The sequence below is a fragment of the Suricata suricatta genome, chromosome 11 (genome assembly GCF_006229205.1).
Source record: "Suricata suricatta isolate VVHF042 chromosome 11, meerkat_22Aug2017_6uvM2_HiC, whole genome shotgun sequence".
Classification (NCBI taxonomy): Eukaryota; Metazoa; Chordata; class Mammalia; order Carnivora; family Herpestidae; genus Suricata; species Suricata suricatta.
The window spans coordinates 27972804-27997409 of record NC_043710.1 but is presented as its reverse complement, the minus strand read 5'-3'; the positions used below and the strand labels follow the sequence as shown (position 1 = coordinate 27997409).

At 49.5% G+C, this 24606-nt stretch overlaps 1 protein-coding gene and 1 long non-coding RNA gene across 3 annotated transcripts in view; one reads left to right on the top strand and one right to left on the bottom strand.

Annotated features, from left to right (window-relative positions):
* The window catches only part of WT1 (WT1 transcription factor), a 48468-nt gene extending 28933 nt beyond the window's left edge, over positions 1-19535 (bottom strand). Inside the window, exons 1-4 of one of the 2 annotated variants that reach the window (XM_029957170.1) lie at positions 19091-19535; positions 13456-13581; positions 12890-12992; positions 2683-2760 (exon numbers count right to left, since the gene is read on the bottom strand). In XM_029957170.1, coding sequence (XP_029813030.1) covers positions 2683-2760; positions 12890-12992; positions 13456-13581; positions 19091-19535 — 752 coding nt within the window. Of the gene's footprint in view, positions 1-1601; positions 1653-2682; positions 2761-12889; positions 12999-13455; positions 13582-19090 lie in introns of those variants that run through there. The other variant, XM_029957171.1, reaches the window with a different exon arrangement.
* Positions 19536-20041: 506 nt separating this feature from the next.
* Positions 20042-24606, top strand: part of LOC115272134 — a 65874-nt gene continuing 61309 nt past the window's right edge. The window contains exon 1 of the long non-coding RNA XR_003900263.1: positions 20042-20240. This is a non-coding gene — a long non-coding RNA (uncharacterized LOC115272134). The remainder of the gene's footprint in view (positions 20241-24606) is intronic.

The following is a 24606-nucleotide window of genomic DNA, read 5'->3' as shown; positions in this document are numbered from 1 at the left end:
TCCAAAGAGCTGCTCCTCTGTAGGACAACCTACTGGAGACATCTTATCCTTTTCATTCAGCTTTCTGAATAAACATAGTATTCAAGAAATACACTTTGGTTTCAGAACTCCTTTTCCAAAATGCAAGCACCAGACCAATAAAAACTCTTCTAGTTGTTTTTTCTTTTCTTAAATGGGATTGAACAAAACAAACTTCACTTTGTACTTCATCCTTACAATATAGCTTCTGATTCCCCAGCAAGTGACTACTATCATGTGTTTAAAGACCTTAAAAGGTATCAAAATTATCTCTACTATGGAAAGACCCAGAGTCAAACACATGCCAAGATTCCTTATGTGTCATTTTTGTAATCAAGCAAACAAACAATCCCTGTACTCCAGCATGAAGATATTTAAAAAATTGAAACATACTGCTGAATTCACAATCATTTTCTGCCTATTCTTGGCATTTAATTTGGGGACAGTTTCTGAATTCTGAGAATGGGAGAGAGAAGAAAAGGAAAGGATCCAGAAAGAAAAAGTGAGAGCAAGAAGTGAAAAAGCATCAGACAAGTTGAAGGACAAAAATGCTGAAATTGCAGTAGCCCCTTAGATGAAAGTGTGGAAAGGAAAATTGCAAATAAATAGGCTTTTTTGCTTTTGGGTCTAGAGAGAGAAAGGTGAGGTTTGGATAAAATAGAAAAACTGGGGAAGGACGTGAGGAGAAGGATCTACCAGTAACTCCTGGAAGACTGAAAAACAACTCTGCTGATCATTGAAGGGTGATTCAAAAGCTAGGACTGAGTAAGCAAACAAAAGAAAGAAGAATGAGGACAGAAAGACCAGTTCAGGGGTTCCAGAAGAGAGAATAAAATCAAACGAAAGCGACAGAAATGTCCCAGGGTGTAGGCTATAAGGCTGGGAAGTCACAGATGTTTGAGAATGAAAAAAAAAAGGTTTTGCCAAGAATTCTGGCAGACTTGGGGTAAAAATTAACTTCTCCCTGAGAGATTTTTTTTTTTAATTTATTTTTGAGAGACAGAGACAGTGCGAGCACGGGAGGGTCAGAGAGAGGGAGACACAGAATCTGAAGCAGGCTCCAGGCTCTGAGCGAGCTGTCAGCATGGAGCCCGATGCGGGGCTCAAACCCACGAACCGTGAGATCATGACCTGAGCTGAAGCTGGACGCCCAACCAACTGAGCCACCCAGGCACCCCTCCCTGAGAGATTTAAAAGCAAATAAAGAAAAAGAATGTCAGGTATGCCTGAAAGATCTGACTGATCTAACAGGACTATGTATCATACCACAAATGTAGTATTTAGTAAAACATTCTAGAGGAAATGAACAGGGTTTCTGCTGCATCATTGTAAAAGTTGTTTTTCTGGGAGTATGTTGATGAGAATTGTCATCACCTCCAGGTTAGCCCACAATATGTCAACAATAAATAAGAGAGAGAGAGAGACAGAGACAGAGACAGAGACAGAGACAGAGACTCTTCCCATCCCATTGCACCAACGGCTACCCTGATTACCCACTGTCAATCCTAACTCCTGCATCACCCCAGGCACCGGTCAACAAGGCCTACATCATTGGCTTTGCCATCATCGCATAGTCCACTCACTTGCTCTGCCCTTCTGTCCATTTCACTGAGCTGGAGCTCCCAGCAGCAACTCTAGAAGAGAAGAAGAGGTGGGGGATGGGGAATGGAGCATGCGTGGCTCTAGCAAGCCCCCCAGATCCCAGAATCCAATAAAAAGCCACTAATACACAGAGATGTGAAGCTAGCTGTCTAGTCCAGAGTGTTGAGCTTAGTCTCCGGTGCCACTGGGCTGTTGATGGGGTGGAAGGCAGCACATGGAAAGAGGCTGGAAAGAGCCTCTGCTTTGGAATTAGATCTGGACTCCCAGCTCTACCACCTAATATGATGTGAACTTGGGAAGTTATGTAAGTCTCTGAGCTTGATTTACTTATTTGGAAAACAGGGTGACAATACCTAAGCCTTACAATGTTAGGAAGATTAAGTGAGGTGACCTAGAAGAGTACCTGGGTGTCACAGGGACTTCAGTAGAGCCATATCCTAATGCCCATCAACTTAGACTTGTTAGAAAATGAAAAGTGAGTTCTTGTACTTTTGAAAGCAAGTCCCAGCTGTTTGCCTTTTTTAAATTTTCAGGTGCAAAGAATTTCCCCAGCCTATGTGTGTTCTCCCTATTGTGACTGTACATAAACCACGAAGAAGAAAACCTGTTGGTTCAACCAGGTGTGAGCACATCTTATTCTACGGTGTGCAAATCATCATCAATCAAATACGAATTTGGATCCTGGGCATTATAAACTGAAAATATTTCTCAGTTAGATAATGTAACAGCTAACATCTGTGATATCATTAGTAAAACAAACATTAAATGAGATTGAACTGACACAATTTTGAAGAACTCTAAAAAATTCAGTAAGTAAAGGTCACGTTGCATTTTCTCAATATTCTTAACTCCCTTGTTCCACACACACACAAATCCCTTTTTTATATTCCCGAAAATGTAATATTGACCACAAGCCACCAACCGGGGGAGGAAGGAAAGTATTTTAATCCTACATAGAGCCATGACTCTTCAAAAGCTGCACTTTCTTCACGAGTTATAAGCACCTTTATGATGGTTCAAGCAGGTGTATTTTTTAAGGGCAATGGAATGAGAAAATCTTACCCCTTTAAAGTGGCTCCTAAGTTCATCTGATTCCAGGTCATGCATTCAAGCTGGGAGGTCATTTGGTATAAATTGTCACTGTTAGAAAAACATCCAGAGTTAAAAACACATAATTACAAAAAGATACACAGTTATTTCTTCACAAAGCAATGGCGGTTTACCTTTTCTTTGCAGTGAAAGCCTTCAAGTTTTCCCAAATGACAGAATACGCGTGTCTTAAACAATTTTCATTTCACCCCACTGATTCTTGTACAGTTATTCACTTCACACACAGCAGAAAGGATGTGAGAGTAATCTGGAAGCCTTTTAAAAACCTGAGTACAGCAAACACAAGTTTCTAAAGAGGTATGAAACCTTTCAGGGGAAGGGGCTAAAGGGAGTGGGACTCTTGAAAGGCAACACAGGCTGGATAACTCAACATTAAAGTTAAAAGCCTGGAGCTGAAAGTAAAAAGACAGCAGATTAATTATTCGTGAAAAGGCCATTAAGTTGTTTTAATCAGAAGGATAAGTATCATGCGGATTATGAGGGTCTAAAAAGTCAAAGAGTGATGTGTGGTGGATGGTCTAATACTTAAGGATGTGACAAGCAAAAGGAAGAGGATGATAAAGTTTATGCACAACTGAAGGAATCACTCTCTAGAAATGTTATCACCCTAATACAAGTCGAATAGAGTTAAAAAAAAAAAAACAAACCCAGACCCTGTTCTAGAAAGTTCTAAGAAGGAAAGTAATCCTTCGTTGTTTACATTAAGACTCCGTTGTTCTCTCCTCTCCTCTTATATTTATCTCATTCTTAGAAAACCGACACATAAATCAATGAGCAGAAATTTCCTTAATTACCAAGCTGTAATAGGAATACATTTAGTCCTGAACCTACATGGTTAATTATGAAATTTGAGACCAAAAGATGAATGGGTTGTCTGGGAACTCTTGGTCTAAACACACTACAGAGGAATACCTTCATTCTACCTTCACAGCAAAAAGAGAGAAGCTTCCAGTATATATCGTGCGGTATCAGAGCCCAAACGTAGACAATCTCTGTCTTGCCATGGCATGCCTTCATTGGGCAGAGGCAACACCAAATTTTAATTAAGAGAAGGTATTGTCAGGTCAGCCAAACTTGTGGAGGCGGTAAGGGAGATGGCAGTAACTTGGAATAAATGGATACTGTGCTCCCGCTAGGCATAGCTTGATAAATCATGGCAGAGTCCCTCTGCCATTCATATGATCACTCTGAAAATGATTTGTAACTCCTTCGTGGCGGGCACACAGGATAAGGAGAAAATCAGATTCCAGGAGGGAATTTTACATATGAAATGTGAAGTGACTTCAAACTCAAAGTATGTGTCCTTTCATTAGTCAGTGTCTATCTGGACCTCATCATTCATCCTCCGGTCTGGCTGGCTATTATGCCACTACAATATCCTACATATCAATGAAAAAAAAATGATTAGTTTCTCCTGCAGCTTCTCCATTTGCAAGTAGCAGCCCGTGCTGGTCTGTGCCACTACCGTTTCGCAATTCCACAAATTCTTGCTGTAAGGCTGGTGTAATTAATTCCTGAAGGACCCCAATTTTTATTAGAAGTGCCAGCCCTGCTGCATTTAACACAGAAGAGTTTCGTGAACTTTCTTTGGGCTGACAGCTCATTAATAAACAGCCTCCTACACAATCTCTACTGGTTTTTGTTCTCTTGCGCCTTTTCATCAAGCAATCCATTTATTAATCTCACCATTAATCTCAGCCAACAGGCATTGTATTCCCCAGGCAGCTCTGTATTTTTGTCACTGATTTTTAAAAAATTGTTCACCAACTAAAATCACTCAGCTCCGGTTGACAATTTTCCTAGGCCCTATTGGGATGTGGAGTCTTTCTGAAATTTTTGCATTCTTGTGTAAGACTAAGACTGTAATTTTCAAGAGAGCTGGGAAGCAAGACGAGGAACTGAAGTTTATGCACATGGGTTAATGAGACCCAAATATCTAACTTTATGATTTAGGAATTTTCTCACAGACGTATAGTCCAGTAGATTCCTGGGGGTCTCTATAAGGAAGTACCCCAAAGAGAAAATATTTCTAAGACCATTTTCTCAGCCCCCAGAAGCAAACTTTCTCAAATATTCAGTCTATGTCTTACATGTATGTATTGCCCTAGTGTGAGCTTATTAAATATTCCATACTGCCCTAATATGATAGCTACTAGTCAGGCATGGCTATATTGAAATATGGCTAGTGCCACAAGCTGAAATAAGATTTTGACTATTTTGAATTAAATAGAATGCATTAAAAATTTCACTTAGTTTTTACTGCAGTTACTAACAAATTCCAAATTATAAATATGGTTTGCAGTTGGTTTTATTGCACAGTGCTGCTTTGTAAGTTTTAAGACAGTCAGTCCAGCTCTCCACACCTCAGTTTTCTCATCTGCCAAACGGAAATATTCATCTCAGTCTAACGTCACAGGAATATTGTAAAGCTTTAAAAATGGCTCTTTGAAGACTATACAGGTCATACATTTTAATCTTTCCTAATCTATCAAATTTTGCACAGTACTTTTCACACATCCCCAACATGCCCCCACAAATTTGTGAGGCAGGTATAGTTACGATCCCCATTTAGCAGAGAAAGACTGAGGCTCAGACATGCCTGATGCAGGCCCTCCTGATGCTCCCACTCCACCTACCCCATCTCTTTGAAGGCATCCTGGCATCATTTGGCCTCTAAGCTCATCGTCTACCACTTAAATAATAGTAATCATAATACAATAATAATAAAGTCTGGAGATGTTCCAGGAGGCATTGTGACCTTCTCTGTCTCCAGAAAAGTTAAAAGATGCAAGATGCCCAACACATCCTTTTCAGCTAAGAATACTATGCCAAGACTGCAGGAGGAGCCCCACTTCTTTTAATGATCTTGATAGCTCAGCTTGCAAATCCTCCTGAGGGGAGAGAAGCTGGGATGGGCCAATAGGGGAGAAGGACTTTCAGAAACCCCCCAAGCTACTAATAGGTTTCCTGAGTCCAGTGATAGGATCAGAGCACAATTTTAACCACATCCTGCCTTCTGCTGGCTGAAGTTCCTCAGTAGTTCCGTCAGTCAGCTTTGGCTGGCACCACCTTTTAACTGGAAGTCAATGACAGCAATGACAATAACTGCTCTGCTGAGGAGGAGACAGATTGTGAACCTGAGCTAAAAATACTAGGCACAAGTATGCTCCAGCTCTGATCTCTTTGGGCAATCGGTCAACACCCGGCTTTCATCATGAAAACTCACAGAAAGAGGCAGCACTGGTCAAGGAATACATGGCGTCAGACAAATAAAGCATCTTACTTATTAAATAACCACCATAGGTGTCGACCACCTCATTCCCAGAGAAGATCAGATAAGCAGGTGGTTTGGCTCAAAGCAACCACAGTGGTCACGTAGGCATTTCAGCTCGCCATCTAACTCTGTTCGGAAGTGAACTCTGTAATTGCAGGCTGCCAAAATATATTCCAAAAGTCATGGTATCCTTTATATTTCTTAAGTAGATTTTTTTTAAAGCCCCTTGTTTCCTATGTAAGAAATGTTTGAAGTTGGAAGCAAGGGAGAGAGGAGGGAAAAAATTCTGTAACTGGGATTAATGCAAGTTGGAGTAAAATAAAAGGAAGTCAGTCCTAGCAAAAAGAGGAACTTAAAAGGAAATCGGTAGTAGATCATACAGAGTTTGTTTTGGCCTGGACTCCAGTATTACTGAGTTCTCGACCTCCACACAAAAAGAAAGGAGGAAAGAAAGCCCTCAGCTAGTATCTGGGCTGGGACTCCTCCACTCTTCAAATGTGTGTGTAATTTGAGTACATTTTCATCTTTAAGAGTGTTTATTATATATTCAGCAGAACAAGGTAGAAAAGTTCATGTCACCACTAGAACAGAGCCGTCAAACCTGGTTACGACTGGCATTAACTCTGCCAGATGGTTGCCAGCTGGCAAAGTAGCACCTTGGTGGAAGGAAAGAGTTTCCCCCACAAGACTGAAGGAAAAAAAGAATGAATGAATGAGAAAAGAAAATGTCAACCAAGAAAAATGCAGATATAACCGCCATCTGTGATCAGAATTCATGATGTCCAGCTTTTGCTGCAATAGCCCTTCCCCACACCAACAGAGGGGCCCCTGTGGGTTCACCTCTCCACCTGATAACCGAGGCTCAGGAAAAAAGGCTGCAGCCAGACTTCCACACAGCCCTTTTCCTGCGTTCTTCCCTCCAAGGCGCCATAGAGGCTGCCTGTTGAGAAATTTCTGCCCAGCAGGCCATGGTGAATAATTATTTTACAGTCAATCTCTTGGTATTGTTATTTCTCTCCAGCTCACCAGTTCACCAAAGAAAAACCCACTGGGGATTCAACTTCTATTAATAAACACTTGGTCAGCACAAAAGTTGCAGGAATATTTGAAACTAGATGTTTCCCCCTCCCTGGAGACAAGTCCATTTCAAGCCTTTGGTTTTGATAACACTGCCCACCCCTGGAAACCATTTCAGACTTTCTGCCTTCATGCATACCTATGTGGGAAACAAGTATCAGTATTGTCATAAGGGAAAGTTGTACACCATGTAAATATATGTAGATATACAAGTGAAAAGAGGTATTATCAAATATAACTTTATGTCCTTGGGCATGAGCGGTCCTCTGGCTCAAGTATATGTTGAAGGCCAAGCTGAATAGTACAACCTAAACAGTACTTCCCGAAGGTCTGGATTCCCCAGAAACTCTATGGCTGCTACGGAAGTCTCTCTCACATGAAAAACAATCTGCAGGTAAAAGCCTCCCCTGTCGACTTCGTCACTCATGAATCATCAACATTCTTTTTTTTTTACTTTTCTTAACTTTTATTATTAGTTTTGAGAGAGAGCATGGGCAGGGGAGGGGCAGAGAGAGACACACACACAGAGCAAGCTCCAAGCTCTGAGTGGTCAGTACAGAGCCTGGCACGGGGCTTGAACTCACGAACTGAGATCATGACCTGAGCCAAAGTAGGACACTTTACCGACTGAGCCACCCAGGCACCCCTGAATCATCAATATGCAATTAAAAATATTCAAATCAGCAATTATTGCTTCCCAAATTGGGAGCAGTTTTACCTAGTAAGGGGCAAAAAATATATATATATCATCATTTAAATTGGTAGCAGAGCTGTTAAAGAAGGATATGCAGGGGAGCCTGGGTGGCTCAGTCGGTTGAGCTTCCGACTTCGGCTCAGGTTATCATCTCACAGTTCCAGTGTTCAAGCCCCGCATGGGGCTCTCTGCTGTCAGCAAGGAGCTTGCTTCTGATCTTCTGTCTTCCCCACCTGCATCTCCCCCACTCACTCTCTCTCTCAAAATAAATACATAAACTTACAGAAAAAAAGAAGGATATGCAAACCTAATAAAAGAGCAAGAAGAAAGGGAAGGTCTAGAATATCTTTAAAAAATAGTGTGGAGAGGAGGATTTTTCAAACACAGGGCACAGAACTCTTTTTCAAAAGTAGCTGTGAAAATCACCCCAGGAACTGGGCACAGTCAGGGACTGAGGGCTCCACTGACGTCAGCCAGCAGAGAAGCAGAAGGGCTTGTGGAAGAAGAGTCAAAAGAAGTGAGCAGGGAAGGCCCAGCTAGCTGCCTGTTTTAGGTAGAAATCAGGGGAAATTTTTGTGCTTAGTGAGAATGGATTTCACTACTGTCCCCCCCTCAGGAGATCGTGAGGTCCAACCTTGCCTGTGAGAATGCACATCATAATGGCTCTACAATCCGTAATTCCTCCTCCATCTGGAGGGATGAGGAGAAAGGTATTTAGGTACCTGGACTCAACTTCACCCCCAGTGATTCACCGCAATAGTAAAGACAAAGCTAGAGGTGACTGAAGTCTGAAAGATAGACACCTGCTTTGTGAGTGAGGGCTTCAGGAGAAAGTCTGCTTCTGACAGTACTCACGAGGGGAAAAAACTGCCCTGAACCCATTAAGGGCTTTGTATTGAAAATTATGGGTAAAACTAATGGATCTTGGGATTTCTTTCATTACTTTCTCTACTGAGGTCCAGGACAGATGCCCCTTTTGGAATGAAAATGGCACTTATTCATCAGGAGAGGCAGCAAGGTGAATTGGGTAAGAGGATGGATTCTGAAGTCTTGCTACCTGAACGCAGGGACCTTATTGTGTCACCCCCTGCTGCCCAGGGCTTCCTCTATAAAATGGGGAGGGTAACCTATTGCCTGTCATCATCTGGATTAAAGAAGTCAATACTGGTACAGTGCTTAGAATAGTGCCGAGATGAAGTAAGTGTGTATAAGCATTTTTGCTCTTCACACTTAGCAGCAACGGTGTTGGCACAGACTATATAAGGGGAATATTCCATGTGGAGGACTCTGGTGGTCTGGAATCCCTCAGTGATTTAGAGCACAGATGGGATTTGAAGTCAGAGAGACTGAGGATCAAGTCCTGGTGTTAATTCTGACTTCTCTGTGACCAAAGCAAGTTACTTTGCATCTCTGAATCTATTTCCTCTTCAGTAGGGCAGAGACTAGAGTATCTATCTCAGAGTCTTTGGAAGAAATTAAATAAGTAAGCTGAGTGACACACTTAGCACAGTGCCAGCAACAGACAGCATGCAATAAATATTCATCATTATGTTAAAAGGACTCATGGCTCACCCAGCTATGATCACGGCCTCTACGGAGGAGCCAAAATCTGTGACCTTTAGACAGAACTCTACCCACCTTCATATGGGGCTGGGGGAGGCAGAGAGGATGAGAAAAACCCCATCTCCTATCGCTTCCCGTAAGTTAATTGTGAGCATTTTCTATTCACTACTGTTCACATCTACACACAAATGTGCACAGCCATAACTCCCCAGATCTGTTCCCCGAGAGGAAAGAGATTCACTGTATAACAAGGAGAGAATTTTGAGAATTTCCTCAAAGCAAATATATATTGTGTACTGTTTGTTTAATATCAGTATATGTACGACTACCTTTATTTCATGCTGGGAAGGGAGACTACATTAAAGGTTAGAGAGACGGAAGCTCTGGGAAGGCAGAGGGGAAGAGGCTGGGCAGGCTGCTCCAGGGGGTCAAGTGCAAGGAGGCAAACAAAATGCAAGCAAGCCTTTCCCAGGTGGCCCTAATTTTAGATGGAAGGGAATGGAGCCAGGGACTAACAGAGGCATCACTAAACATCTAAAACCCAAAAGGTAAGCCATTAAGTGATTAAAATTTAGTCTTGTTTCCTATGCTTTTTCAAACACTCCATTCACAAAAACATTTGGGTATCCTTTCAAACCTTTTTTTTAGAAATAAGAAAGAAGGAAATGGCATAACTGCGTAATGTTAATGCATATGAAAAATTTTAAAACCTCCCTACACCTGTCTGTGCCATCATTATTACTGTACCTGATCTCTGGAAAGTGATTAAAAATGTTATGAATTTAGAGTGAATGGAATTTCAAAGACAGTACAAAATTCAAGGGAGCAGACTCTTTTCCTACAGGGGTCACAAATCCTTTTTTAGGAGATTTATTGCTTAAAAATTTTCTCTAACATGGGGAGCCTGGGTGGGTCAGTCAGTAAAGCCTCTGACTTGGGCTCAGGTCATTATCTCATGGATGGTGAGTTCAAGCCCCATGTCGGGCTCTATGCTAACCGCTCAGAGCCTGAAGCCTGCTTTGGATTCTGTGTCTCCCTCTCTCTCCGCCCCTCCCCTGCTCACTCTTCTCTCTTTCTCTCTCAAAAATAAGTAAACATTTTAAAAAAAGAAATTTTCTCTAACAGAAGAAAATGGTATATCTGTGACATAAATATAAAAATGAAAACCAAAAAAGATCCGGGGTGGCTGGGTGGCTCAGTTGGTTGATCGTTGGACTTCGGCTCAGGTCACGATCTCATGGTTTGTGAGTTCGAGCCGCGTGTCAGGCTCAACAGCTGTCACGTGCTGACAGCTCAGAGCCTGGGGCCTGCTTCGGATTCTGTGGCTCCCTTTCATGCTCTATCTCTCCCTGCTCATGCTCTTTCTCTCAAAAATGAATAAACGTCAAAAAAAAAAAAGGATCCAATTATACAGAAAGAAGAAAGGGATAAGCAAATATTTCCAAAAGATGAACCTAACAAAATTGCTTTATACAGTGGCCAATCAGAAGCTGGATTAGAAAATATGAGAGCTTTACCTATAAAATGCAACCCAAGTGACTTTTCCTACGTACGTGACAACCACAAATTCAGCACTAAGTCAGAATCCACCACAGGGGCAGAGAACTGTGAAACCAGTGGCTGCGATTACTTTATCCCCACCTCCTTCTCTTTCTAGGCTGCTCAGCCCCTCTGATGGTCTCCTTCCAACATTTCCCAGTCCCCAACCCCCAAGTGCATCCGAACATCACCCACTGCATCTGAACATCACCCACTCCAGCACCTAGGTCTTTCTCTCTGACTGGGGTAAGGCACTAGCCAGGACCAAGGAAGGAGGAGAAGGGGAACCATTCCAACTGCGCCCCCTATAGCTTCCAGAATAACAGCAATGCCATTCTGGCAATGGGCAGGAGCAGCTCAAGGATGACAATGACTCAGCCACCACAATCTTGCTGGGGTGGGAGTAGGGGTGTTCACAACAGAGAATGGTTGTAGGTTCTGCACCCATTCCAGTGACGTGACCCACCGAGGAGAAGCACAGAAACAAAGAGCGTGGGGCAGACACTGGGCCTGACTGCCAAAAAGAACAGAACTAGATTCTAGCTAGTGAGAAATGAAAAGGAAGACGAGGAGGTGTGGTCATTCTACCTCTATCTGTGCAACCTTTGTGCATTTCTTTGCTCCCTCTCACTCAAAGAAAGAAAGGAAGACGAAAGGAGGGAGGGGTAAAGAAAGCAAAAGGAAAGGAAAAAAGAGTGATCTCAAATCCAAGATCCGATTAGATATGCCGGATTTTCCATCAAACGGAAAGGTTTCCAAAGTCCGTGGGTCTCAAGTATACATACTAGAAGGGGTTCGACCCTGTACTTTCCCCGGATAGAAGAATCAGACAGGGCCAGGCTCAACTTCATGAGCACACCCAGACTTTGGGATGCGCCGCCACCCGCTCGGGAGCGAAGATTCCTTCCCCTCCTCCACCTGTGGGACTAGAGGTCCCCCAGGCGCGGCCATTCCCCCCACCCAGTCTCCCAGGGCAGGCGCTTTTCCTTCCTTCATTACCTCACTACCTCCTTCCCTTGACGTCAGCCTCGGGTCCTCGAGCGGAGGGGGAGGATGGAAATGAGTTTGGGGGCAGTCGGTATCAGGATCTCCGTAGCACCGGGGTGGGGGAGCAGGGGAGGGGCGGAATGTGAGGTAATGCGCGCCCAATCCCCCTCTTGAAAGGCCGAGAGGGGCCACTTCCCTCCCCCCGCCCCACTTTCCAGCCCCGCGCGCGCCGGTGTGTGCAGCAGTTACTAGGCAACCCTATCGGAGAAGCGGGATGCGGGTCAAGTTCACCCAAAGTTGAAGAATAAATTTGGGGGAGAGAAGGTGGAGGGTGGAGCCAGAGCCGGGAGAACGCACAAGGGACGGGAAAAACGCTTGGAAGGAAAAGAAGCTGGTCTTCTGCCTCGCAGAAACAGGAAGGAGGGCGGGCGCGGGCTGGAGCCCTGTCCCCGGAGGGCTCTGCTGCTACCCGACCGCAGCCCAGCACTCAGTCCCGGTCCCGGCGCGGAGCCTGGCGCTGGGAACCACGCCCATGGAGCGCCGCAGCAGAGGGACACTCTGGAGCACAGGGGTGGGGAGAAAGAAGGCTGCCGTCCGAGCGTACGCGCCCTCGAATTATTCCCAGAGAAGACCGGCCGGTGTGGCTGTGGGCGAGGAGGGGGCTGAGAAGGGAGGAAAAAAGAGTGGGAGTAGCGTCCATGTCTAAGCTTTGGTTGCGAGGAACCTAAAGTCCTCCGATAAGGAGCCCTTAAAAAAAAAACAAACTAATTGAAGCCCCCCTCCTCTTCAGTTCAAACAGTAATCGCCCTCATTTGTATTAAAAAACAAGAACTCCAGGAGACAAGGAAACCTACAGCTTTCAAATCAGAGCCTGGAGGTCTGCTTTAATTTGCTTTAAGTAGCTAAAGGTGTCCTTTGCCTCTGGGACCTTGCATGACCGCGGTCCCGGCTGCCCGCGTCGGACGTTCCCGTTCCCGCTCCCGCCGGCTCGCGCGCCCGATACACCGTGGCGCGCGCCTTCCTACCTGCTGTAGGGCGTCCTCAGCAGCAGGGCCTGGCTGCCTGTGCAGCTGTCGGTGGGGGTGTGGCAGCCATAGACTGGGGGCGGCACTGAGTACTGCTGCTCGCCTGCAGAGAGCCGAGGAGGGCGGAGTGAGCGCGCCCCAAGGGCTAGGGGTGGGAGCGGGGACGCGCGGTGCGAGGCCGAGGGCCGGGGCTGGGACGGAGAGCATCCCCAGCTAGTCTCCTAGGCTAAACTGGAGGGAAGGGGTCTGCCGGCGCGTGCGGAGAGAGGGCGTCCAGATAATGAGCTAATCACCTTCTCATTTCACAATCCTTTAGCAACCACTCCGTGGTACACGTAGAGATATTCCTAGGCTTGTTTGAGTGGAGCTGTCCCTAACACACTTGGGGCGGAGGGGCCAAACTCAATCTTCTCTTTTAAACTGAGTGAGATTGGGCTGATCATTTCTAGAAATCTCTTTAGATGTCCTCTTCTCCCTTTCCCAAATTTGCTGTGGTTTGGAAATTATGGGGACAGGGGTGACAGGAAGAAGGAGAGAAGGACCCCACAACATTCCCGCCTGCTTACCCAAAGAGCCCTGCTGGCCCATGGGGTCCTCGTGCTTGAAAGAGTGGTTAGGGAACTGCGCCGCGTGGTGCGAGGGCGTGTGACGACCATAGCTGGGCGTCCCGTCGAAGGTGACTGTGCTGTATCCTGCGAGCGCGGAGGAGAGAAGCACAGCGTCAGGGGTGAGGCTGGGTCGGTGCATCTGAACCAGAACCGGAGTAGAGGAGCGCCTGGCACCCCCACATACCCGAAACCCCAGCGGAAGGTTATGCCATCCCTCTGGTCTCCAGAACTTTCATCTGGGAGCCGGGCCCAAGCCCAAAGTTGTGACCTCGGAGCCGCCTCCCCGCCTTTTCTCAAGAAAAACCCAGACTTCCCCCCCACCCCGCCCCGACATTTTCCAATTCTTTTACACCCTTGTCTTCTTCCACCTTGCCTGCTGCTTCTGGACCGAACCTCCGCAAGTGAAGTATGAAAACCGCTAACCGTTCGCCAGAGAAAGTTCTTCTCCAAAAACAAACACCGCGGCTCTTGCTCAGGGGCAGCGCGGGCAAGCGAAATGAATCTGTTCGGCTGACCCCGCGCTGACTCAGAGCCGTAAATCAGGGGACCACGCACCAACTTTCATTAATTACTCGGAGCCAGTTAAACTGTATGGGCTTTAAATGGGAAGAGTAATTACCGGGTCATGTTATCCGAGGCTGCGCGACCCTACACCACGACACCCAAGGCCCTCAGGAAAGCTGGTTGAGGGTTACAAGAAGGGGCCCTTCCGCATCGCCCCGCCGGCCTCTGTCCTATGCCCTTCTCCTTACCCTCTCGGACCCAACTCGCGCCCTACTCCAACTACCACTATGGGGGGCCACGATCCTCACGCTCCAAGCGGGGAAGCGTGCTTGTTTTAGAGTGTGCCGGACACTGTACCTCCCTTTCCCTCCGTAGCAGTTCCCAGGTCCTCTGCTACAGTTTCCCTGCGGAGAAACCAAAGGCCAATGTGTTCTTCCCAAACTCCCCGAAGGAAGGCTGGGTGAAAAAAAAGTGTCTTGATTAGTGTCTTGATTGAAAAATGTAATCTTTGTGTGATTATTGTTATTAAATTGTTTTTTAAATTGTTTTAAACATATTCCCCACCAGTTTTTAGAAAACTGTTGCCATCTCTGGGGAAAAGGCATCCTCCACCTAAGATAAAGGTCAGTCCTGGGACTGGTGGGATTCCCTCCTTCAACACACAAGCCCCTAGAGTCTCGGGACTGAGGTCCAGGCCATGAGTTGAATGAAATCTGCTCGGACACTCACACAGCCTCCAGCAGGGCCACTGTGCCGGCCCAACCCCCACGAAGCCACTGCGCTGGTTCTCCAAACTCCACTCACTTTGGGGGAGTAGGTGGGTGAAAAGGCCCCACACTCCCCACTCTTGCCCCAGGCATGACAGAGGCTCTGCGAAAAGTGTCTGCGAAGACTTAGAATGGAGAGACGACCATAACCCCCACCTTTGAAACATAACCCCCCAAACAAAAACAAAAACAAAAACCCAGCGACTCTGCCCCTTCTGGGCAGTGTGGTGTGTTGGAGTGGAGGTGGGGGGGAGAGGGTGGGTCGTAATAGGCAGGCCAAGTCTCACACACTGCTCAGTGCCACAGGCTGCCAACTTAAGCAGCCACCAGATTTTACAATTTGCATGACCCTAGAGCCCTACATCTATCGCCTGCTAAGTAGGTAATGATAACCCCCGCCCCCTGTGAGCTGTCAGGGCTAGGTGAGAACCTTGAGCTTCCTTTGGGGAGCAGAGGCACAGCCCTGATTGAGGCATACCTGCCGGCTTACAAACGAAATTTGGTTCCTGGTACCACATTTTGCAGAGAGAAGGCCAAATTTTGAAAATATTTTTTTAATAGAGATGAGAAACAGAAGCCACAAATAAATTTGCCTCTAGACAAACCCTTCTCCATTCCTGAGCTGATGAGTAGAGGCTGTGAACCGGGACACGATGCTGTCCTTGGAAGTGGACTCCGCAACTGTGGGATTGCAGGCTGCAGCTCCCTTACCCGCTGTGTCCCCTCCGCCCCTGCAGACTCCCAAGGCCCCCTCCCTGACAGGACACGGAGAACCGGGGACACAAGCCAGCCTCCAACCCCCTTGCTCAAGACCACCGGGACGGGTCCAGGCGAAAGCTCCAACGGAAGGGAGAGAGGGCTCTTTTAATTAGAAGCTAATCGGACTCGGGACTGATTAGATCCCACTGTCCTGAGGCCCCGTGCTGGGCCAGGCGCTGAAAACTCGGGGGCGGGGACCAAGGGAGGGACAGTTGCGGAGAAAGGGGGCAGCGTGTTCAAAGTCTCCTTGTACAGGCCTGAGAGGGAGAAGCTCTAAGCGGCCAACGTAGCGCTTTTCCCACGGTTAGTCTCTGCTGGGGAATGGAGTGCAACCTTGACCGCAAGGAGACACGCTCTGCGCGTCGTTTCCCCGCCCTTGGCATTGGAGGAACCCGGGAACCGCCTGGCCGCTCGGGTCAGGCCTCCTGAGAGCTGCGAGATAGAATGGACAGCAGTCTCAGTTAGGAAGGGGGTCAGAAAGCTGAAAATGATGAATCCATAGCTGTAGCAGAATAAGGGAAAATCTGTCCCCCAACGAAATACCCTCTCCAAGTGACTCAAAGAGGAGCTCCCTTGGCCCTTCTGTAGAGTTGGTGTCTATGGCTGACCCTAGGGTGGCTTGATGCTGCCACCTGCGCATTAAGCCTGTGACTACCCCAGTCCTCACTCGACTTCTACCCTGACAAACCATCACACCCAGACCACTATTGGTTCAGTTCCCAACCAAGAGGGCAAAGGAAATCCATCTCAACAGAGGAGCCAAGATCCCCGGAAAAGGAGATAGAAATAATGTCGTATGGTCTAGGTTGGAGCCCCAGCTCTGCCACAGAGGGACCTCTTGCACACCTAATCTCTTAGAACTTAAGATTTTTTCATCCAGAAATAAAGGACTCTTCCGTCAGGCTGTGAGATATTTGCAAAGATGCACTCTGTCTTAATGCTCAGTCCCCAGTGCCTTGCACGGAGTAGAGGCTCAATGAATGTTTGCTGAGTTAGTGGTTACAATATTAGGAAACTACCTATACTATTTAAGAAATAATTTTTTTAAAGGGGGTGATGGTATGATCCCTTGGAGGGGGAAGGCGAGAAGGTGCGAAGTGTCCTCTCCTGTGGGCCATGGCGAGGCTGCCTTGTTTAGGAACAGGGATTCAGAGTCTCGATTCCTCTCTGCTGGAGTTTGGCCTGGGCCAGCTGATGGCCATTCCCATGCTTTAAGGAGCTAATGTCCTTGCTTCTCCCAACACACACACACCTTTCCTGGGGGAAGCCATAGGAACTCCAGAAATCAAGAGAATAAATCTAGAATCTCAGAGTTGCCAAGGCCAGTGCTGAGCAGCTTCTGACATTCCCATCCCAGCACCCAGCTGCCCAGTAAGTCCCAACAGCCAGGCAAGCATGGCCCATTTACATTTTCAATGCGAGAAAAACCTAAGCCCACAGACAGACACCACCTTATAGGTTGTGGCACATGTCTGGGCTAGCTTCCACTGGGCTTTTCCCAGATTGAGGAATAGAACTCCTTCACCTGCCAGTCCTGGTCCCCAACTCCCAAGCCTTTTATCTCTTTGCAGCTAGGCCTACCTAATAGACAGGAATCCAGACATTTCCCTTAAATGTAGTGCCTGCTGGCTAGGAAGTCCATAGTCTCACCGCCCCCTACCCTCATGCTAATCTGGTGGGATCCCAGGCATCAGACCTGCCTACAGAAGGGGCCCAAACAAAGTGAGAGAGCCCAGGTTCCAAAAATCCCCACAGAGTCCAGATGGACTCAAGTAAATGAGAATAGCATGGTAGTCTTTGGAGCCCCAGAAATAAACCAAATGGTTTCTCAGGCTTTCCAAAGAGCACACATCCACACACAGACTCACTCACATCACACAACCAGTGGTCCAGTCAATTTTAGGTGGTCTCCTGCCTTATGAATTTAGAACCAAGCGAGGGATTTCTGCTCCAGTGGCACAGAACTTCAGGCGAGGCCCAACCCCCAAGTTGCCCATCTCAGCGCTCCTCTTACAGATGGGGAAACTGAGACCTGGAGATTTGTAAAAGGTAACAACAACCTGCTAATCAGAGGTGACACGATCAGTGAACACAAGCCTCTGAATGACACTGACTTGTTTCAACATCCCTGGTGTGGGGAACACGAATTTCATTTAGAAAGACCTTGAGTGGAGGGACCCCGTGAGCCTGCCTGTGGTTCCTCCTCAAAACACAGACCCCAGATTCCCTGAAAGAAGAGGAGAGGGCTGTTTCGATTTCACTAGGCTTCGGGAGAGCCAGGGGCTCCAGGCTGGGTTAAGGTGGGTACTGTCTGAAGATGCTCCTTTAGAAGGTGCCGGATTGTCGGGAAGCATAGAGCCCTTCCGTGCCAGGGAAGCCCAGGCACCTCTTGCAAAAGGTACACCCTCTGCTTCTCCCATCCCACGCATTCCAGACACATCCCAGTCCCTAGCTAGCGGGAAATTTTGCTCCAGCAAAAACTTCTTCCATTGCGTTCACAAGGCGTTTCCTAAAATAGTGACTCAACCCGAATTGGTTTAGTTTCTCAAACAGCACAGAAGTCCAATTAGGATAAATTTGTAAAACAAACTACAGGGGCTCGGCAGATTGGCTCCACTCTAGTTTCTGACTGGAGTAAGTGTGCGGGTGCCAGAGAGGGTTGGAAAACTATTGGCCATGTCCCATTCACATACACTGATCGAAGTCGGCAAGTAAATTGTTCTTGTTCTAACTCCCATACTTTGCAAAAACCTTTCCTCATCTGAGCTCCGAGTTTAACGACAAGAAGGAAACAAAACGCGCTGAAAGGAGTAGCCGATGCTTGGGCCCTCACTGCACTGCCTACGGTAGGACCCGGTCCCACACAGCTTGGATTAGGATAAACAAGGGTTCTCTTCCAGCCCTGGAGCCCTCATGGACGCCGCCTGAGCTGGACGCCAGGAGACATCCGCTCCTATACTACCATATGGACATGGTTCTAGGAAAGCCACTGTTTACTTGCTAGCGGGTTCCTTTACTTCGTTCTTTGCTCCGCGATACTTATAGTACGTCTAATGTGCGCCATCACCATCACCGTATTAGAGGCCGGAACGGCTCCTGACATTTTGGCGCAGGGTAAGAACACCGGCTGCACACCCGGTGCTGGTCCTTCAATTTCATGTTAAAAGCTAAAAAGGCCCAGTTTCGTGGTTCCTTGAGTCACAAAACACCTTCCTAAGAAAGAGCCAAATACCGCACCGGTTCCCTCTTCCCACTCCCACAGAGACTCTAAGTCCCGGAATTTCCCGGGGTGTAGGAGGCCCCAGATGACCTCCCGGCTCTTGCGAACCAGTCCGGCTCCTGCTTCAGGAGGATGTCGGGGGGCCTATGCCGGCATGTACTCCCTCTCCCGCTCCCCGGCCTCCTCTCCCTTAGCCGCTGCTTCCGCTACCCACACAGTCCTTGGGGGGGACAGCCGGGTAAGCGCTGGGGTCAGGGAAGGGTAGGACTGGGGTGTGCCAGTGCGCGGCGGTAGCCCCGGCGCCACCACCCCGCGTATAGGGGGCGCTCCCCGGCCCGCTTACCCTGGTTTCGAATAGCGGGCTGGCTCTCGAGGCAGCTGGGCAGGTAGGGCGCATTGGGGAACATCCTGGCCTGGCTGGAGGACGCCTGGCTGGGCGGCGGAGGACCGAAGGGTCCGTAGCGACAGGCTCCAGCTGTGCCAGTGAACTGGCCCGAGAAATGCACGGTGAAGGCGCTCAAGCACTGCTCCTCATGCGGCTCCGTGCCGCCCCAGCTCGGCTCTTGTTTGATGAAGGAGTGAGGCGGCGGCGGCGGCGGGGGTGGCGGCGGAGCCGGCGGCGGCGCGGGACCGCCCAAAGAACCGTAAGCCGAGGCGCCCGGGGGCGCAAAATCCAGCACTGGCGCCCACTGAGCGGCGCCGCTCACGGGCAGGGCGCAGCCACCGCCGCCACCCAGCGAGGGCACCGCTGGCAGCAGCGCATTCAGGTCCCGCACGTCAGAGCCCATTTGCTGCGGCTCAGCCCCGGACGGCCCGCCGCTCCTTCGGCCTTGCAGACGTTGGGCGCTGGACTCGGCCGCGCCTAACCTGCCCCAGATGCCACCCGGGCCCCGGAGCCCCGGCTGTTCGGGCTGCTGAAGGCACCCAGACCCCGAGCGGAGCGAGTGAGAAGACGCCGGCTCCGGGGCACACGTGGAAGCCGGCTCCTGCGGCAGGAGGAAGTCCAGGATCGCGGCAGGGAGGCGGCGGGGCCCCGGCTCCTGGGCTGCCGTCCGGTCTCTGGGTGGGTGGGTGACTGAATGAGTGGGAGGGAGGGCGGGAAAGGGGGAGCGGACTGGCGGTCGGGCTGTGGAGAGCCCCCGGGTGTGGGCGCTGCCTTGAACTCCTTACCCCAGCTGCCTGGCTGCCCCCAGCTTCCCAAAGCTCAAATAAGAGGGGCTGGCGGCGGGGGAGGAGGAGGAGCCAGGAGCCTCGGCCGTTCCATTCACACCGCTGCCCAAGCCAGGCCGGGCGGCGCGCGCGGCTTGGCGGGGGCGCCCTCGCAGTGGGGGTGGGGGGCGGGTCCGAAGGAGCGTACCTCTGGGAGACACCCTCCTCTCCTACCCGCCGCGCGCTCCCAGCTGGCCTGTGGGACACAGCCCTCCCCCCCACCTCCCCTTCTCGGCCTTCGCAAGTCTGGGCGCCTCCCGGCACGCACTGAAGAGTGTCTCCAGGTGAGCAGTGAATGTCCCCACCACTTCCGTTTGTGAGGGGCGGGGGCGGGATGGGGCTGTTGATGTGAGGGGGCGGGCTCAAGGGAGGGGCAGGTGAGCTCCACGAGGGCGGGAACTTCAGGAAAGCACAGAAAACTTTCCTGGGCTTCAGCAAGGCGAATTCCTTCGCTCTACGCCCGCAAGTCCGGCTTTTGCTTCGCTCCTAGAGCCGCCGGGCAGGAGTGGTGGCCGTAATCTCAGGTTCACTGGGGTGGGGGTGACACCTTATGGGTTCCAGAGGCCAGACTCAAGGTGAACGTGGGTGACCTGGGGGGCAGGGTGCATCCGTTGTGATAAACGGCATATTTCGATCGTCTGGTAGTTGGTTACTTGGTGAGATTTGCGCCCAGAGGAGGGCAGTTGCCGCCTGCCTAAAAATCGGTGCCAGCGGCACCTAATCTCCCTTTCTAGTGAACAGCGGCTAGTTTGGGGGGGAAGAAAACCTTTAGGGAAACACCCAGAGCCTGCACATTATTCTGACTGGAGAATCCCGGAGCCCGTTTTGGAGGGTGGGGGCGGGGGGGGAGGATTCGAACACAAGCTTGCGGGAAGAGGTTGGATCCTAGAGTTAATTCCACCTAGCTCGGCCTCTCTTCGAGGTCGAGAGTACCTTTCTGGATTAGCAGTAACTGAGAAGGAGGCACAAACCGGCTAGGAGGACCACGAAGGAAAGCACACAGTGGCCCACGGTCGGTGACAGTGTTCGCGTCGTTTGGAGCTCCTAGAGCCGCGGGCATCGCCACAACAGACTCCTCCCTCCTGTTAGTCACTCTTTGGGAGCCCTGAGCCTCAGGGCAGGTGTTTGGGGTTTTGGTTTGGTTTGGTTCTTCCAGAATAGTCAGGATTTAGGGGGATGCAGACCCTCGGCAAGAAGACGCGCTGGGAACCCAGGTTGGAGTGCGTTTCAGGGCACGTGGAAACGCCCAGGAGAGGCAGCGGGAGCGGCGACGGCGCAACCTGGAACCGCCTGGAGCGCAGTCGGGCAGCGGCCGGTTGCCTCCTGGCCTCTTATTCCAGGCTGGCCTAGGATGGGGCCTTAAACTCTAGCGAAGCGACAAACAAGGTAGCTGCGGCTTTACAAAGAAAGAGAGCGTTTTAAAAGCTTTGATTTATTCTCCATTTCTAGCCCGTTGGTTTTAGTTACTTTGCACTAAATAAACGAAGGGGAGTTGCGTTAGCCAGCTCAGGACCCATACTCCAAACAAAATTCCCTCCTCTTGGGGCCGCTAGTCCTAGAGGCGCAGGAGACCTCGAGGGCAAAGGTCGGGCACACGCGCTGTCTGCTTGTTCCCCAGGCCACCTACCAGGTCCTGCCCCTCTCCCTGCACTGCTTTGGTGCTTCACTGTGCTTGTCCCCACACAGAAGCTTTATATATTTTTAAAGAAGTAAAAAGCCCCTGGAAACCATGTCCTCCTCCCTCTACATTCTCTGGATTGCCCACCACACTCCTACAAGTGCCATCTCTAACCCCGCAGCTGGGCTTAGGGCTGGGCAGAGGGCAGGCACTCCTGGCCCTTTTGGTGCAGAAAAGCCCCGCAAGAGGAAACTTCTGAGGCCATTTTGCCCTTAGAACGCCCCAGACCCCTGTCTCATACTCACCACTTTTATTTCTACTTAAAAGTAATTTTTTGTAACTCGGACTCACTCAGGCACCACGAGGGAAGGAAAGCCCTTTATAAAAGTCAGGGATTTAAATTTGCAAACGAAAAGACTGAGGTGGTTTCCCTGTCACCCAAGATTGCCAAGCTTTTTGGTGGGTGTTTGGAGGAACGTGGCTTGAACGTAAGCTTTTGTGTTTTTGAATCCCATTTAGGGCAGAAGTGCTTAATTCCCCTGCCTTTACGTTTTACAGAAGAAGTTCACGGGTGGGGTGGGGTGGAGTGGAGAGGAAAGGGGGCCGAGAAAAATTTAAGACTTCGCTCCGCCGCCATTTGTTACCTGAGAATCCTAGAGGGAGAGAGGAACAGTAGTGTGATCCACGCTTCAACCGTAGGGTGCCTCCTCACCCCGATTCAGTAGTCCGAACCAGTGGGAGGAGTTCCTGCAACCCGCAGGGCCAAGAAGTAAGTGCCCTGCGTCCGGAGCCGTTCGATATCAGAAGGCCTCACCCACCAGGGCCTCACTCGAACGCCCCCCGCCCTTTCCCACGCCCGGAAGCCGTGGAGCGCCTGGGCCACCTCTGGGGAACCAGACAACTGCGGTCCCACTTCCTCCGTTGGGTAACGTTCTCTGTGGGAGCTTCGCGGTTAACCTGGCAGACGCGCCCGCTGCGCTGGCCTCGGCGCTCTGAGCCTGCCGGGCGGAGGGACAGATAATCTGGCCGGGAGGAAGGTCCACTCTCTAGCCTGTCTCAGCAGGTAGGCGCTGTCCTGCACCTCCGGAGCTCGAGGCCCAGGGAAATGGGGGCAGCGTGGGCCTGGTCGCGCACTTCTCTCCACGTTCCCACTCCCGTCAGCGCCGAGACCTGTGGCACAGAGGATCTGATCGGCATCGCCAGTTGGCAGAGATGGAAATTTAACTCCCCGTCTTTAGAGAAAGAAACTGAGGCCCAGGCAGAGAGAGGAAAGGCAGCTGTGGAGCTCAGTGGTTAAGAGCAAGTATCTGGTGGTCAGGGAACGGAACCCCAGGTCCACCAGGTAACAGCTGTGTATCCCTAAATGAGTTCCATAGGCTCTCTGAGCCAAGCTGAAACCCACATCTCTCAAAGTCAGACTCAGAGCTTTACCCCTACGACCCCTCTGCCTCCCTAGAGCAAGCGGAATGAGGAGTAAAGAAAGGGAGAGAGGGAAGCTGACAACCCATGTGGCTTTGGTGCATTGGTAAAACGCATCCTGGCCCGCAAAGTGCTTAATTATTGCAAGATTTAAAAAAAACAAAAAAAAACAAAAAAAAAAAAACAAAAAAAAAAAACGCTGCCGGGTTGGGGTGAGGGGTACTGAGGATCTCTAAACTCCCTACTTTGACCTCGGCTCTGACCACGAGCCGGGCCGGCCGAGCAGCCGCGGCCCCAGGGGCCAGCGCGAACTCCCAGGCAGCGCTGCGGGCGTCACCCCGCGGCCGCGGACAACTGAATAAACACATCGAAGCACTGCGATCTGTCAAGGGCTGGGACCGCAGACGCCGAAGAGGAGTGGCTCGACGGACAGCCGCCCAGGAGGAATTGGCGCTGGGTTAGCACCGCGCGCAAGAGCTGGAGCCGGGAACTCCGGGCGCAGGACCGGCAGCCTACCCGCTCCCTCCCCCCCAACCCCCCGACCCTGCAGACTCCAACTCTTCCGTGTCTGCTTCCTCCGGGCAGGCGCTTAGGCCCGTTTCCAGCCCCGTGCTGGCGGTAGAAACCCCAGCTTCATTTCTTTAAATTAGAAAAAAGTCAGTGAGGGACTTTTTGTCGGAGTCCACCCTCCACCCCTGGCTTCCTCTGCTCATTTGAAAAAAATAACCCGATCTTTTTGAACAGCCACTCATCTACAGTTCAGACTTCGTTCTCTGACCCAGTTTGGGGGCTTAGGACCGATGAGTACCGCCGCCTGGGCGGTGCAAAAATTTCCCCTCTCCCCCAGCGTGCAGTGCCTGGAACCGCCAGAGTTACCCGTCTGTTCTGATGCCACGGGGAGATGATGGTCCCCAAGCTCCCAGAGAGTCCCCATTGGAAGGATCCGCAGCGCTGCCTCTATTATTATACCGTAAATCTTTTTAAATTCTGGAACTAATTATATAGAGGATATGTCTCAATTTGTTCTGCATTAATGCCACAGTGGGGATGGAGTCCGGGCCGTGGCCAAAGCAGATACGTAGGCCCATGAAATTGATGAACTGAGAGTTGCTCACAGTCCTCAGCGCACCATCTGGAATTCCAGTCTGAGGTTACAATTAGAACTCCTGACCCCAGATTCAACTTTGCAAATAACAGGGGGGGAAATGGGGAAAAGAAAAAAAAAAAAAAACAAGAGAAAACCCCCCCAACTTATTCTGCACCTGTAAAAAAAAAAATCCCCACACAATCTTAAAATCTTCCCATCTTAGAAGAGTCTTTCCAACTATTCTTTCATGTTTCTTTTAACCTATAAAAGATCATGGAATGTATTTTATAGACTGGGTTTTTATCTTATCCCTTTCCCTCTCCCGGCTGCATTCAGTTTAATCGTTGTCAGTTTTTCCCCCTGTGTTTTTCCTAAGTGTTGGATTTAATTATATGGGACCAAAATATACCTCAGTAAATTAGCTCACTAAATATTCTGTCATTTCATGATTCTGCCTCTGAGAAACAGCTTAATTACAGAAATCTATCTGGATCTAGGAACTTGACTTGCTCCAACTTAACTGAAA